The 17,602-nt window shown below is 40.2% G+C and overlaps 1 protein-coding gene across 1 annotated transcript in view; it reads left to right on the plus strand.

Moving 5' to 3' along the window:
- The window catches only part of NUP93 (nucleoporin 93), a 116,425-nt gene that overhangs the window by 57,743 nt on the left and 41,080 nt on the right, over positions 1 to 17,602 (plus strand). Inside the window, exons 4-5 of the mRNA XM_067552075.1 lie at positions 10,713 to 10,775; positions 15,800 to 15,928. Of these exons, the coding sequence (XP_067408176.1) occupies positions 10,713 to 10,775; positions 15,800 to 15,928 (192 nt within the window). The remainder of the gene's footprint in view (positions 1 to 10,712; positions 10,776 to 15,799; positions 15,929 to 17,602) is intronic.

A 17,602-nucleotide genomic window follows, 5' to 3' on the forward strand; every position in this document is an offset into this window, starting at 1 on the left:
AGAGTGTTTAGAAAGAAATTATAATTTTATTTATTTCAAGCAAAACTATTGGTTCCTAAGATCAGCCAAAGTGTAGTTTTTGTTTTTTGCTTCTGGGTACTGTAGTGCATTATGCACTTCTGTAGATTTGTAATAATGTTTCATTGTTTCTATCATTTTTTTATCAGGATGCTAATGCGAGTACATTTATAAGACAGGAGAGATACAATAGCTCCTTTTGATGGTTCTGAACAAAACCCCAGAGTAGATTCATTCTCTACATTTAAAAATCTTGTTAAAAACAGAATAAAAGACATTCACTAGTAGATTAGAAAATTGGAGAATTATCTGGGATTGCAGTTTGATATGATTAGTCACCACCTCAACTTCAGATGTGTATAGTTCATTCACCTGTGTCTAGAGCGGATGCCATTGCTAATGATGAAACACTATGCTACATTGCTTTGGGTGACTCAGAGCCTTTTGCTGAACCACTCTCTCTGGGTGGGTCTGTCCCCGATTTCAAAAAATTATATTGTGAGCAATGCTACAAATGCAATGTTGCCCTTGAGCCAAACTGTGAAATTGTAATTGTTTGCTTTCACTAATGCTAATAGGAGATCTGGATGAGTTGATGATGATTTATTTATTTTATTTTATTTCCAGGTATATTGTACCAGTATTGTTAGCAACCTGGATTAGCACATTTGGTATGAACAGTGTAATAGTTAGCCATTCTATCTTAAAAAATGTACAAGTTTTCATTCACCTGGGTTCTCTTGTTAGATTTTTACTTTTTCATCTGAGAAGATGGCTGTCATCTTTATCTGCCCTTGTCTCCCTTCTCAGATTTGGAGCTTCTATTCTTTGCCATGGTATCTAAATAGATCAGGGTTCTTAATAACTTTACATCTTGTTTATTATTACTATTTATTACTTATACAGAGATCAGAGTCTGTTGGGTGATTTATAGAACAAATAAGACTTAGTCCCCAATGCCAAAGAGCTTATGGTTTAATTATAGACATGATATGGAAAAAGAGAGTATCTAACAGTGGAGGGGGGAGGAATAGGAGACGAAGGGCGGATAACCCTTATAATACTTCTGGGTATCATGTCAGTGACTCTGGTGAAAGCTGATTCACACCTAAGGGTTCTGCAGCATTTCCTACAATCTACCATTTAAAGGGGCACAGTCTCAGGCAATTTTGCCCCAAATGTGGGTTTTATAAAAATAACGTTCTACATAATCTAACGCCAATAGAAATGTTTGATTTAAAAAAAAATTTTTTTTATAGAAATTACACATTTCCCTATTGTGTCTGCAATTCAACCCCGGCAAGGTTGGGAAGGTGTCTTGGAACCTGAAAGCGAAATTGGCTACGCACAAAAGTGAAACTGGCTATTCTGATTTCATTGTGATGAAGTAGAAAAAAGAAAAAACTACATAAATAGTAAATAAATAAATAAATAAAAATTAGATTAAAAACATTCTGTTTTAGTATGTTACAAGTAACACACGTAAGGGTATGTTTTGTTAACAATATGATTTTTGTAACCTGCTGGTGATCCCCTTTAAGAATAAAAATATGTCCAATTTTATCATTAGAGTTGGGATTATTAAACCTCTCAAACTCCTTTGACATTGGTAAAATAAGACTACAAAAATATGAATTGAAACATTTCTGTGGATTTCTATGTGCTGTTAGTGATGAAGCAATTTGTAAATATCATTTAACATAATAGATTGGGTAGTTGTAATAGAGCAAAAAAATACACCAAACAAAATGATATTGAATTAGAAGAAACAAAAATCAAGCTGAGACTCATTTCCCTGTGCCAATGGTGATGATCTCTGCTCAAAAATAATCAGCGTGAGCATTACTGCATAGCAGGAATATAGTTACATTTTGTGACTCTAGAGTAAAGTGACTGACACTATGTACCAGCAGGGAATAAATGGTAAATGTTGTTTATATTAACTGTTAACACCTTGCACTCTCCTAGATGGTTGTGTACAGCAAATATATTTTGGAGAACTAACATTTGTCACATATGGCACAATGGAGATATTTAATATCAATAAAGAATATTAACTGTGTATCTGTGCTAAAGGGTGGTCCAGTGGCTAAAGCACAGAACTGGGAGTTAGCAGATATGGGATCTAATCCTGGCTCCAGTACACACTTGTCTCCTTCACAAAAGTAAAGCAAAGATTAATGATTGTACATCACTTTGAGATCCTTCTGGAGATAGAAGGTGATAGAAGAGTGTTAAATATAGTTAGTCTGTTAGCCAGCAGACAATTGACATTACTCACCTAGTGAGTTCAGTTGTCATGCCCCTTGCAGTCATTGTAAACCCACTTGTGCTGCCCTCTTAGTCACTCAACCCTGTCTACTTCATCTATTTGATGTGTGGACTTAAATTTCTTTTCCGTTCTGCTTCCTTTGAAAGTTACCAAGAATGAGAAGCATGATTGAATTAGTCCATTCCCCGTGAAAATATGGTCATTGCCTGCCTCTTCTAAATCCAGTGTACTGTAGTACCCCACTATCTTATCTGAGTGAAACAAAATTAGTTGAAGTGTAATCCCTTTCCCTAGTCTTTTATTTCTTTAAGGTCTTTACAAGTGATCTGTCTGTTCAGTGACCTTTTTTTTTTTTTTGGGGGGGGGGGGTGTTTGTGAGAGAGAGAGAGAAATGCCTAGAGCTATCCCATGTGCAACGTTATGAGTTGTGGAGCTTTCCTCAGAATCTCAGGATGATGAATCTGGAGAGCTTTTTCAACAACTCTGCCTCACCGTGTCAGTCCCTATATGGCAATCTCCTATTCTGTCTCATGTCCACCATAGACTTTGTGGGACAAATTTTCAAAATTTGGTCTCTGGTTTTGCAGATGCAGCCAACTGAGGGAACAATGATAGACTGCAGATGCCTGACTACCTGAATTGTGGGCACAAATGTTGCATGTGTTCAAAAAGCCAGTAGATACATTCTGTGATTTGTTCCTGTAATTGAGAGAGGGCACAAAGTTAGAGGCCAAATTGAGGCCCCTTTGAAAATGTCTCTGTTTTAACCATTTAACCAAAATCATCATTAGCGGAATAGACCATAAACGGAGCCTTTCCTCAGAGCTCCTCTAGTCTTAGCAAGATGATGCCAATTCATAGCTCTTATCCTTGAGGCATTATGTCTGTCAGGGAAGAACATTTTCCGTCTCCATTTGCCAGATCCAAATGGTTTCAGCAAGAGCCAAAGTTCATTCACCATCTGCCCCACTCCGGTAGGAAAGCCATTAAGAGAATCTGTGAACTTCAAGAGAAACTGTTCTTTTAGCAGTTTTGAGAGCTTTCCCTGCTGTAGCTAAAAGCAATAATGACATTACTGTGAACAGAACCCCGTATAGCTGCATCCGAAAACTCTGTTTCTAGCACAGACAAGACTGCCTAAAATGGTTAAAACAGTACTAGCAGAGGCTTCTCATTGCTGGCACTAATCTACAGCATGGAGCAATTGGCTTGTAAATATTTGCCCTAGGCTCACTGTGCAAAACAGATTAAAGGCTGCATTTAGAATTGAGCACGATATCAATGACACCTTGACAGAAGGAGCCGGGGGGAGGGGGGGAAGGTCCTGCTCCACCTGATGCCACGTTTTAAGGCAAAAGTCACAACCTGCGGCTTCCAAACTACGTATAGCTTCTTAGAACAGACTTACTGGCAAATGGCGGACACCCCTTTTTAGTTTTGCAATGTATGCTGCCCCCTGCTGAGTTTGAGCAGTGAATTCTTTGTGGAACTATTCAGCAAGAAATTGTGCCGCTATACTAAAAATATGTTACTATGGACATATGTCAGCTCTCTGTACAGCATTTTGTTGTTGTAGGAATAATTTTTGTGTTCCTCTTTGTCTGTAGTGAATTAACAAATATTAAAATATATATTAAAGTAGCCTGCAAGATTCAACTTGCCTGAATTAGAGTGTTGTGTAGTTTTGTTTTGGTTTTTTTTTTTTTTTTTTTAAAAGGCAAGTAAAGTATTTTTAGGACCATCTCTGTGACCAGAATGATTGAGTGGTGTATGTGTGGTTTCATGACTTAATATGTTTGAAATACTAGCTACTGTAAAGCATATGTTGTTCTCTGACCTTCAGTTTAAAATAAATTAAATGTGACCCACCACCCCATGGTGCTCTTAGCCCTGGTGGTGGTGGGAAACTGGTTGCCAGTCTCTAATAATACAGCCAAAAGAGCAATAAATCTCCCTTAAGCAAACTATTTGAATTTATCAATGCAGTGTTCTGTGTAACTGTTATTGACCCTTACATTTTACACCCTTAAACTTCAACATGTTTACCCCCTTCAGTGTTCTCTGATGCCGAGTAGCTGATTCCTGAGCCATGAGGAAATATGAATACTTCCAGTTTGCTCTGCTGCCTTTTTTTTTCCCCCCAGTTCAATCAATAATGGAAATCTCTTCCCACTTCAGAAATTCCTGCAGGATTTCCTAGTATAAACATAATGACAGGGAACTAACTAAATGCTTATTTGCTATTTGACAAGCTCAGCTGCCTTTCTCATACTCTGCCAACTTTCCATTCTGCTAAGCCCTGAAGTGATAACTTTATCCTTCACCTCTCATTGAGTGTTAGCTTTTATCTTTTCTAATTTAAGTGTGAAAGAGGTAGGTCTTATTGCGGTTCTCCATTGAGAACTTCCGTTGAGTCATTGAGCAAAGGATATTTTCCTTCCACAAAGACCAACTCATTTGCAAGTTGTGTATTTGTTGATCAATCTACACTCAAGGCATTCAACTATTCAGTGTGGAGATCCCTGTTCTACCTTTCTTCTTCATTTATCCATGCATTCTAGCTTATGGCTTGACCATCCAATCTTTACTGTCACACAAGTTCCACTGGACCACTAGTACCCACTAACTCTAATTTCAGACTTCACTGGGTGCTTGTTGGGAATAAAAACTTCAGGATTGGGCCCGGGGCGGTGATATCTACTTTTGCCCTATTATAATCCTAGTATCTAAAATTTCCAAAGAGGAAAATCAGTTGTATAAAGCTTGTTGGGTCCTTCAGTGTCAGACAGCAGATCCTAGGATCGCTACCTTGGTACTTTGGAAGAAATGGTATGCTCCACATACATGCCAAAATCTCGGCCAGTTTCCAAAATCTCTGCACAAGCCGAAGCTTCTTGGATTTTTTTGTTGCTATATCAGCAACAACACAAAAACCCTGAAAAGATCTGCAAAATCTCCCAAAGGACGTGTAGTCTCAGAAATGTGAGAGGAGTACTGCGTATGCGACTCTGGCAAGTCCTCATATTCTTCAGAGACATGAAATTACTTTATAGGGACGTGGCCAGGTTACTCGGTGTACATCTGTCATGAAGATAGCAAGCATGCATTTCATACCATTGTTGGTGTAACCAATAACCATAAACAATCCATAATGTATAGTAGGGCCTCTTATTGTTTCAGTAACCTCCAGACAGTTTTGTTATACTTTCCACGTTTTCAGACTGAGCTTTCCTTGAAAGTAAAGCAGGTCAAGGCATACCAATACCAGAAGTGAATATATCCCAAAAGTTGTCCAGCTCTTTCTTAGCTAAAGTAAAACACTGCAAATAGAAATAATTATCAATAAAACAAGATGCTTCATCTGGAGCTTTCATCCCCAGTGTATAGAGGCCACCACTGAAGAATGGCTCCATTGCCCACTATATAAGTTTCTCTCCCACTGTTTTATTTGAAGAAATTTCAATGTACCCAAAATCCAGTTATTTTAAGAATATGTTACTCACCTAAAGCTACTGATTAACACAGTTGGGAGGAAAAAAGGGTCCCAGACTGTTTAGTTTATTTTCTCCTTTCTTCCCATGCCAGTGAAAAAGAAAACTTTGCCATCCCATAAAAGGCCTCAGTTCACTGAGTTGACAACATTTGCTTCCTCTGAGGGCTAGGATACTGTGAGCAAGTGTTAAAGGTATGGCCTGTTTAGTGGAAGTAGTTAGGATACTTCCATCAGCTAGGTGAGAATCTACTAGCCTTATTTATTGCAGTAAATGGAAAAGACTTTCAGTCCTTTATCTAAAGGAGACCATTGTGAGACACATGCCCGTTCTCAGCAATAATGAATTATTTACTGAAACACTGTCTTTCTGGGATTCAAACATGAGCAGGAAGGTGCTGACTCCCGTCATTTCAACCTTCCTGTCAGACCCTGAAGGCAATAAAATGAACAAACATCAAATGATTTCAAGCTTTGTGGGAGTAATCAAATGGCTCAGATGTTTAAGCTTCATGCCTTCTTAGAGTTCTAGGTGAAGCTGTAAAAATAACCACTTAAGCTGCCTCCATAGAAGATAATGTCTTACAAACGAAGGTCTGTGGTTTGTTTGTTTTTTTGTAAATTCTCAAAAAAACGTATTTTACTGTCAGTCGTCACTTATGGTAGAAGAGCTTACTTTACCTAGGAAAGTGGTCAACGTGCCTTAGAATAGATCATGTCTTTTTTACTCTAAAGTCTTATCCACATTTCATGTTAATTTACAAGTTAACTTTTAGGACAGGATTAGAGATTCTTTTTGATCAGAGGCTGTAACTACATTATGCTGTAAAGTGGACAAAATTGAGGCTGGGTTATTATAGGTAGGGCTGAGAGCACTGCTTATTATGAAGGTAGTTGAGCGCCTCCCCTTATAAGATCCTGTTTTCAGAAACTTATAACCATGCCAAACTTTAATAGTTTGGGCTGAAATTCTCCATGCAATATGTCTACCTTAGGCTCATTTATTTTTTTCTTTGAAAATTTCAGCCAAAATGGTTCAGCTATTTCTGAGAATGAGGTGACAGAAAAAGATGTTGGTTTGCCCATATTAAAAAAATTCTGGCAATTTTTTTTTTTTTTTTTTAAAGTAGATCTAGCGCCATAATTTCAGGGTCCTGAACATAGGCAGAGTGATGGCCTTTGTGTCAGGGATGTGCCAGCTGCTGTCTCCATGAAAATCTGCCCAGAGCTGGCCAATTTGAGCTTTAGAAAAACTGCAGTTTGTATGTGCCATAGAGGCTTGTTAGAGCGTCAAAGCTAAATTCCCTAAAGAATTCATCCTCCTGCACTGGGGGGTTACTCCAGCCTGGGTCATTACTCCAGCCTGGGGCTGCAGGGGCTGAGCAGGACAAACGCAGCTGTGAGCTGCTGTGGGCTGGGTATCAGAACTGAGATCAGGGAGACTATTTTTTGTGCTTTCGTGACAACCATGCTCACAACCAGGCAGTGAGGAGGAGGAGGAAGTCACCTGATATAAATACAGAAGGGACAAAAGCCAGACCTGGGGAGAGATTGGAAAAAGCTGGGATTGGAGGATGAGAAGAGACTAGGACGGGCTGGGCAAGGAGACTGGGACTGGAATGAGAAATATGAGGATTGGAAACTGGGAAATGGTATGAGGATCTGGGATGGGAAAGAGAGAGGAAGGGGACAGGGCAGAAAGGGTCAAACTTGTGGAAGATGGGGCAGATGGGTCTGTATTCACTAGAGGGCACCCCATCCAGAGTCTGAAACGGAACCCAAGATTCCAGAGTCTCACTATCCCTCTGCTGTCAACAGATACCTGTAACATCCACTGGCAGGGTGTTTCCTCCCCCTTAAATGCTGGCTCATATAGAAGATAACAACCTACTGCTGATATCAGTTAGTCTAAACTCAAGTGGCAGAGACCTCTGCAGTCTGTCTAAAGATTCCAACCCTTCTAGTGACCCGTGTGGGTATCAGATATGCCACATGATGGAATTTCTATTTTTCACTTTGCTTTTTTAAAACTTTTAGGAAATTATACACACACAAACTATATTAAAAACATTATTCAGGTTGCAAAGTTAGGCCCCCAAAAGCATAACTCATCCCTCTTGTGTGGATGCGTTGTGATATAATCTTTAATTACATGATCACAAACTGTTTTTTCCAGAAGACCGCTGCCTGATTCAGTCCACAGGATGAACGTGCTCTGGAGGTTGTGTACTGAAGAAGTCTGTAAGACCCTTGCTTTTTTTGTTGCAGAAGCTGAAAGGTGTTTTGTGAATTAGGCAAAGGATTGCAGGAAGTGAGAGGATGGACTCATAGTGAAGACATCTGAATGCTTTCCTGGAGAATTGGATTCTATTCCTGCTTTTGCCACAGAGTTCTTGTGTGATGCTAGTCAAGTCACTTAAACCTAACTTTTCACAGGTTGTAACTAATTGTGTGTTCCTCTTTTTTTATGGCCCTGACTTGGCACACTGGGATCTGATTTGCGGAAGGACTGAGTACTCACAACTGCAATTGACATCAATGGGAGCTTTACTTTGAACATATGAAGTCCTATATAATGCTATGTACTCTGAATAATCAGGTCTTAGGTGTGTCAAATTGGGCATGCAAAATTAGTGGAAACTTTCTGTGTGCCTCAGTTCTCCAGCTGTAAAACTGGTATAATGCTACCCCTTCATCTCACAGGGGTGATGTGGAAATTAATAAATATTTGTGAAGTGTCTCCTCCCACATTCCTCTCTCCCCCACTCCAATCCTACCATCCTTCCTGATTCCAGAGAGAATTTTCCTCAAAGCAGATGTATGCAAATATTAATCTATGCTTAAAACAATAAGCCTTATGCCACTAAGTGGCAATGTAATCAACATTTAAGGAATAAGTGATAGTAGCTGGTAGTCCTATACATTTTTAATGTATGACAGTCCTGGTTACAGACCCACATGTAACAAGTACCGGAATTTATTTTTGGTAAAACAAAACATGAATTAAGTAGCTGGGATTAATTCCAATAGCAGCTGCTGGAAGCTCCTCCTTCAGAAGCTGAATGATTAGCTTCTGTTTAACTTAAAAGTGATTTGTCATGTTACAGACCTAAAGTTTAACATGAGGTACATCTTCATTTAAAAAAAAAAAAAAAAAAAGTTCTCCTAGAGAGCGACCTCATCAAATGTCACAGGGACCTGGAATTTCCAGTGTTACACTCAACACCTTTGGCTTCTATCCCATCTAGACACCTGCAGATCTGGGTCTTGGAGGAAGTGTTTTCTTCATGAAAAGTGAACAGCAATAACACATGGTACAGGAGGCATGTGCCATTCTCTGTAACATCAGAGTGCTCCTGGAAGGAGAGGAAACTTGTCCTCTGCTTGGTATGCTGGACAAAGAGTCTTGATATCCTGGCGACCCTGCCTGTGAGAGACCAGCATTATTGCTCAGAAGTCTCTTAAATTAAAGAGATGCGCACTCACGGAATGACCCCCCGAAGACAGCAGCAAACCTTATTGATTAGTGATATGGGGGGGGGAGTGGTTAGGAGAGGAGCCAATCAAAGATTCAGTCCTGCGCCAGTCAGTATGTGACTAGAGCAGTCACTGGCAGCTGTAGTAATAGTCCCCAACCCTGCTGTTAAAAGGCAACACACCCAAGGATCATCTGTCTTAATTTATCTTTAGAATTTGAAATTCATCCATCCTTGGTGCTTAGTTTAAAAAAAAATCATTCAATAAAGGCAAAACATATGTCACCTGCTTTGGCTCTCTGTTATATTGCCATCTAGTGGCTGGGGCACAGCATAGGGGCCCTGCTATTGTTATCAGCTAAAGAGTTCTCTAATAGCTAAACTGGTTCAGGCCTGGATTTTTGGGGGGAGCTGAAAAACAAGGGTTCATATTCTGGTTACCCCTGTATGTATGACTTACATAGCAATTGTCTGATGGTAATACGTACAGAGTTTTAAGTTGCTCCTGTTTTATCAGTCATTGTAGTTGATACTTTTAGGGAAAATAGAAGTTGGTGGGTGGGGTTTTTTTAAGGCTTACTAATGAATTGACTCCAAGTCTAGGAATAACAAACCTGGGTGGTTTGGTAATTGGAGATACATCACAGCGAAATTACAAAATAAAGATATGTGAATTCTGCTCTAATAAGGGCATCTTACTACTTGCTTCTGGAGGTAATAAATGAGGTCCACCCAAAATCTTGTATGCTCTTCCTGATGAAGAGCAACACAAAAACAACATGCAGACAAGGTATTAACTGCAATGTTTGCACGTTTTGCTAACGTAGGACAGCCCATTTCCTCTTACATGCAGGTCAGCTATTTGTGTGTGTAGATAAATAATATATAAAGATTTTTTAAAAATCCTCTTTTTGTGATGTGCTTGGGGGAGGAGGGAAGGGACTGTTTGCAAACTTTTCCGGTGTACAACTGTTTAGTCTTTTTTACTCTTTTGCAACTAATTTTGTTAAGCTCTTATTCATGATTTCCAGTTGGCCTTTAAGAACTCTGCTCTTGCCTGAAGCTGCTAAGTCAAAACCTTTTTTACTTACTAGGGCCCAACAATCTTATCTCAGCTTATCGCTCTAACAGGCTTTCATCCCAGTTCCCTCAAACCGAGAGTGATAGGAAGCAGTTGCTGGGACATCGAGATAAAAGAGAACAGAAGCAGGACATTTCACTAGGATTTAATGCATATTAAAAGGGGATTAATGTATTTTCATTTTCACATTGAGTTTTATGGGCATCTTACTGTACCTTGAGTGAAATAAAATGACCTTTAAACTCCTCAGGAGCGGACTGGGGAGAAAGCTGCTAGCACTTCTTAAAGTTGGAAGAGCTGAGCAGTACAATCTGCATCTGATATTATAAGTGCAAGGATGATCTTCAACTGAAACTGTATTTCTCCTTTCCGTAGGGATTCCTGAAGAATGAAAAAGATAATGCATTGCTGTCAGCCATTGAAGAGTCCAGGAAGAGAGTAAGTTGGAAAGGAGTATTTCAAAAAATCCTGAAGGACATTTCTACAAATTAAATGTTGTATTTGATAAACAGACCAAATTTAAAAGCTCTTGATTCTTTCACAGTGTATGGAACAATTATAAATGGCAGCTATTGCTTACTCCTGCTCTATGAATAGAGTAGAATTTGTTTTTGTGTACATAGCCTTTGAAACTGTAGGCTCAGAAAGCCCTTGCACTATATAATGAGTCTGATTTTGAGAATGCAGTAATTCTGTTAACAAGTGGGGTAGCCTTTGTGTGTTTGATAATAGATCTGAGACACACGCAACACAGTGTTGGACATTAGAACCACTTTATTAAAGTGGCTATGTCCCCTTTGTGTCACTGAGAAACACTGTGATCCTTACTTATTAAGAAATGCCTTGGAGAGGGAATAGAACCCCAAGATGATAACTTTCCATAAAAGGACAATATGCAGTGAATTCACTGTAAGCATGTCTCAATTTAGACGTGTATATGCTAAGTTGTAATGCTCCCTACATACAGTGAGTACTTGTGTTCAGTGTCTAGCAAGCAATCGTATTATGAGATTTAACTATTGTATATATAACATTTGAAACATCCTTATTAAATGGTTTGGTTTTAGTGCTCAGAGCTAAATTCTCTGTATATAAAAATGATATTCGCTGAAGCTGGGTGCAGAAATATTACAGCACTGCTTCCAGATACACACAGATACTTGAAGCACTTGTTTTAAAACCTAATTTGGATTTCTGTTTAATCATAAAGGTAATGACACTACAGTGGAAACATGCAGCATAGCTGGATCCATTTATTATTTAATATTATACAATAAGAAAGAAACAAAAATTTCATGGTCTAGTCATATGCAGGCACCACAATTAAATGTTTGCTGTCAAATGCCACAGCCTTTTATGAAATCATGTTTACTGATTCATGTTTTTTCCGATTGACAGTATTCTAACATTGGGCCATAATGAGACGAAAAAAATTAGTGAAGCCAACCAAAACATTTAGTCACATGCCACAGTGTAAAATTGTGTCTGTGTATGTGAAAGAGAGAGAGTTGGATGAGGGAAAGGAAGTGAAGTTCTAAGGTCATTTCATCTCTATCTGGAGTTAGAGGATGTAAGGATATTTTCTGTCTCATTTATTTGAGGCTATTTGTCACCATCACAGCAGTAATTAATGAGACTGCAATGAAGCAGCACTCTTTTTCTAGTGCTGTTGCTGAATGAATAGCGAGCAACCCCTTTCCTTCCATGAGTTTAAAAGTCATAGATGAAGGGCACGGTGTCTCAGCAGTTCATAGAATCATGGAAGATTAGGGTTGGAAGGTTCTTAGGAGGCATCTAATCCAACCCCCTGCTCAGAGCAGGACCAAACCCAACTAAATCATCCCAGCCAGGGCTTTGTCAAGCCGAGCCCTAAAAACGTTTAAGGATGGAGATTCCACCACCTCCCTAGGTAACCATTCTAGTGCTTCACCACCCTCTTAGTGAAAAAGTTTTTTCTAATATCCAATCTAGAACTACCTCAATGCAACTTGAGACCATTGCTCCTTGTTCTGTCATCTACTAACACTGAGAACAGCCTAGCTCCATCCTCTTTGGAACCCCCCTTCAGGTAGTTGAAGGCCACTATCAAATCCCCCCTCACTCTTCTCTTCTGCAGACTAAACAAGCCCAGATCCCTCAGCCTCTCCTCATAAGTCATGTTCCTCAGCTCCACAATTATTCTCATTGCCCTCCACTGGATTCTCTCCAATTTGTCCACATCCTTTCTGTAGCGGGGGGCCCAAAACTGTACACACTACTCCAGATGTGGTCACACTAGTGCCAAATAGAGGGGAATAATCACTTCCCTTGATCTGCTGGCAATGCTCCTACTAATTCAGCCCAATATGTCGTTAGCCGCCTTGGCAACAAAGCACACTGTTGACTCATACCCATCTTCTTGTTTGCTATAACCACTGGGTTCTTTTCTGCAGAACTGCTGCCTAGCCAGACAGTCCCCAGTCTGTAACTGTGGATCGGATTCTTCTGTCCTAAGTGCAGGACTCTGCACTTGTCCTTGTTGAACCTCATCAGATTTCTTTTGGCCCAATCCTCCAGTTTGTCTGTGTCATTCTGTATCCTATCTCTACCCTTCAGTGTATCTACCAGCTTTGTGTCATCCATGAATTTGCTGAGGGTGCAATCTACCTCACCCTCTAGAACATTAATGAAGATGTTGAACAAAACCGGCCCCAGGACTGACCCCTGGGCACTCTGCTTGATACCGGCTGCCAGCTAGACATCGAGTGTTGATCACACTACCCGCTGAGACCGATGATCGAGCCAGTTTTCTATACACTTTATAGTCCATTCATCCAACCCATACTTTAACTATACCATGCGACACCGTATCGAAAGCTTTGCTAAAGTCAATGTAGATGGTGTGCCCCTGAGGGAGGCTTTTGAAATACAGGGAAAGGCCTGCAATGTGCTTCCCTGTCCATGAGGACATCAAAGAGATTAGTAGTAAGGAATGCTGGGAGAGACCAGCTGCCAGATCAGCCTTCACCAATTCAGTGTATATATTTCATAGGCTGCCGGAGAGATGTCATGAGCCCTGGGGTCCCTGCCCCAGACTGACTCTACAGGCATCTTTTTGATCAAGAAAAGCCCTCCTTGTGCAGGTGTCAGTGACTTTGCAGGACCTGTATGGCACAGAATCAGTCTTTGAAATGGTGGGAAGAAGCAGCCAGTCTCCAGAGGCAGGGCCACAGCAGAGAGACGAGTTATTTAAGGTCCGTGCCAATGTGGTTGATCCCTTGAACTCAGAGCTTGACCCTTGAACTCAGCTATTCTACGTTCACTAGGAAGCCCATTTGTTGAACTTGTTTATGACAGCAACCTCCAGCACTCAGTTCAAGGAGCCTGAGTTCTCACTCATTTCTCAGGTTCTTTAGCATGCCAAAGCAGGTAGGGTGAATCTCCTGACCCAGGAATGGCCTTCTGACACAGGGTTCAGTTGGTTGCTGCACCTTTCCCTGGAAGAATCACCTATCCTGCTCCAAATCTTATTTTGTCTTAGGGTGAGTATGTCTCTGTGCACCAGGACAGCTGCACGTCAGAGGTCTTGCATGTGAGAGAAGACACCAGGCTTGTCCACAGAAGTGATCAGCACCTTGTTAAAATCCTGGCAGGATTCAATACTGGTGTGCTGAAAGGATTTGAAGAGCTGAACACTGTTCTATCTTGCAGGTCCAGGAGTTTTGCTAGGGAGTGGCCTTTTGTAATCTGAAAGGTCATGCATCATCACTGGAAGCAGATGGGGTTCCTTGGAAGGGATCCCATCTTTCAGTGTCCACATTCATGAAGACACTAAAGGATCTGATACTCAAGACATGGCCCATTGTGCCATTGTAGAAACTTAGCTTGGCGCTTCACAGAATGCTTTCCCCTATTTGAACTCTTAGTCACAGTCTTGGGTTTTTGGCATTCCTTTAAGGTAGGCACTTTGGTGGCTGTCACCACCACAAGCAGGCTTGGGGAGTGGCCTTCTCTTTTACGTAGGTACCACCCTTTCTGATTTTTCTTACGAATAAGATGGCCCTTAGCACAATACAGAGTTCTGTGTGCAGAGAACGTTCAGACATCCATAGGAATCAAGCAATTAGTCTATTTTGTTTTTTTTCCCCAGCCTAATCTCTTCTTCAGAGATCCTTTTAGCATACCTTGGACATAATCAGGGGTATTCTGTTTGCATAGGAGCAAGAATTTCAGTAGATCAGACTCACTTTTTAGTGCTTTTCAAAAGGTGAAATAGCCTCTAGCCCTGAGTTAACCAAATGGTCAGTAGCTATAAAGGAATAAAGTAGCAGTAAAGGAAGCCTATTTAGCAGAGGATTGTCCTCATCCGTATGGAATGAAGGCCTCTTCTACTAGGACATTGACTTGGGCCAAGAAGAAGAAGGGTTCTGTTGCAGAGATCTGCCAAGCATGAACGTGGAGCTTGGTACACGCTATCTTATACCGGGAAACCTCTCTAGCGGAAAAGGATGACTTTGTGTCTGGCCTTTCAAATTTACATTCCAGTTGTGGGAGCCACAAATCTGGATTCCTACCTGGGTCTCAGTTCTAGTTGTGTTATTGCTGGTTTTCCTAGTTCGTGATAGTAGCATTGAATACTGAGGAAGTATTTGATAAGTGATGTGAGGTGGCTATAGGTGCCAGAACCTTAAGAAGAGGGGCAGAGCGACCTGCCTCTTATGGAGCAAGGAGAATCCCCCCATTCCTAACTAATTGTCTGTCATGCAAAAGTGAATACACAAGGCATGTCCAAAATGCTTCTTGACACCTACAAGTGGAGCAGATGTTGCAAATGACAATTCCCTTACTTCCATTTAATTGGACAATCTGATTCAAAATTAAACCTGTAGTTAAGGTGATAAGAAACCTTTTCTGCTCTTGGTACAGCAAGTCTGTGCACAAATACTGCATCATCTGTATTTCTACTCCAAACTTCTTGGCAACAGAAGCTGCAATTGACACCAACTGTTGAAAGTTGGGAATTCAACAGATTCCCTGTGGTGTGTCCGGAAATGATGGAACGAACCTCAGATTGTTCCGTATTTTGCATCAATAATGTACATCTTTGACCGCAAACATATTTTTAATATTATTTGTATTACAGTAGTGCCTAGAAGTACCAACCAGGAGCAGGGCTTGATTGTTCAAGGCACTGACTTTACAGAGCTAGACGTGTGTTAGAATGCCTTCATTTTGCTAGCCCCTGCTTGTGTTTGAATCATCAAAAACCTGAACAATAATTCCTGCTAAATTATTAACTGCTGGACATTGGCTCTGGAGGGCTCTTTCAACTGGTTTAATTAGTTAATGTTTTTCTTTTATTTTGACGCCTGTCTATGCTCTACTTACAGCAGAACTAGTTAGTGATTATAATTTATTTTGGCCTTTAGAGACTATTTGGTGTTTCTTTGTGTTCCTTAGCTTTTATTATTCTTTTCTAATAGACTTTTGGTATGGCTGAAGAGTACCACCGAGAATCAATGCTGGTCGAATGGGAACAGGTGAAACAAAGGATCCTTCATACACTACTTGCTTCAGGAGAAGATGCTCTAGATTTTACCCAGGAAAACGAGGTATTTCTGAACCTTGATAAACATTGTGCATGGTTATATACAATACACTCACAGCTAGTCTTCCAGTGTTGCTGAATTCAATGTAAATTTTTGTACAGATATGATTGCATGAAAAAGGAGAGTTAGTTGCCTTTATTTTAATCCTCTAGTGAATTCTAAAGTGACCAGGACTTTTAAATATATTTTTTATTTACTTAATGATTTATACAGTAGAATACTTATTGTTCTACCCATTTATTATGCAACAATTTGCAAAGGTTGGAATTTGTTAGACACATGGATCCATATCAACCCCATTGGGGTGAACTTTGTCTTCCGTAATACCAAGGCAGTTCTAGTGAAGTCCTTGGAGCTGCCTGAGTGTAACTGAGGGCAGTGTTTAGACCTTACTGTTATGCTGTCTCTCTCCAATATTATCCTGTACCAGCCTAGATGGCATTCCTTCCTCCTACAGGGGGCAGCTACAGTCACTTATTTGACTTTGTATGGGACGATTTGGAGAAACTAAATGAACAGAGAAGCATGGGAGTGTGATTTGGGTCAGGAGGGTTTATACCCCAAGTTTCTCTGAGCTGAGACCAGATTAATTGCAAGACACCTCTATTTCATATGCTTCAGACACAGGTTGGGTGCCTATTGAAGGTGCCATTTTCTGCAGAGGTTGGTGTTTTATGTTTCTGAAACCTCTACTATATGTTCATTGAATGCAAATTAATTAAAATGAATCAAAGAGTAACAAAATAATTTAAGGAAAGCTTAATCCCCGTGTTTAAAAGCTGGATATAAACTTCTGTACAACTTTTGATTTTAAACAATTACCCAGTATATTCTCTTTCTTCCCCCTGCTCCCCAAAAAAACAAACAAACTCCACATTGTGAGTAAAACGTCTCACAATTGAGCACAAAGCTATGGTAACGCTATTTCTTTTGTTCTGGAAGCACCAGGCCTGGAGCGTGCAGTTACATCAGCCCACCAGCCACTATTCCATGCAAAACTATAACCTTGAAGAGGAGAAGCAGCATATCACTATATTTAAAAGCCTGAAAACAGCCCCCTTTTTTTAGCCTTGCTTTTTTTCTCTTCTCTTCTGTAAAGCTGCTGCTCACGGGAGCGGTTTAGGCTCTGCAAACTGCATGGTGTGTTTTTTGTTTTTGTTTTTTTTTAAATACCGATGTTAATGGGCTATGGTCTCTATGGGGATTTGGAAATAATTAAAAGTTGTTAATGAAATATTCCTTTTTGATTGCTGATCTCTTAAATATAGGTTAATTCCAGTTGATACATTTCTTTTTATGGAAACACCCTCACTCTGGAAGGTATTTTACTGGTGCTTTACTGTGACTTCGCAGCAGGCTGTCCAGCATTGCTGTATTAGAAATAGCAAATAATGCAAGCTAAACTCATTTAAAACTAGGCAAGACCATCCCATTGTCTTGTGATGTGAGAATCTGTAGACTTGGAAGCTATTTTTCTTTCAGTGCTTGCTCATGTCAATTCAAAGTAGGTGTGTGCATGCTGTATGCACAGTTGTCGGAAGGTTTTTCCTCTGTTGGGTCGGTGCAGGTGCCTCCTGGAGTGACACCTCCATGGCATGTATGTAGGGCCCCGCATCTTCATTCCTTCTTACCTCCCATGACGGTCATTGGAGCTTCTATCTTCTCTTGCTTCGGCAA

Source organism: Emydura macquarii, unplaced genomic scaffold (genome assembly GCF_026122565.2).
Source record: "Emydura macquarii macquarii isolate MOO-44397 ecotype Brisbane River unplaced genomic scaffold, CSIRO-AGI_Emac_v2 contig_295, whole genome shotgun sequence".
Taxonomy (NCBI): Eukaryota; Metazoa; Chordata; order Testudines; family Chelidae; genus Emydura; species Emydura macquarii.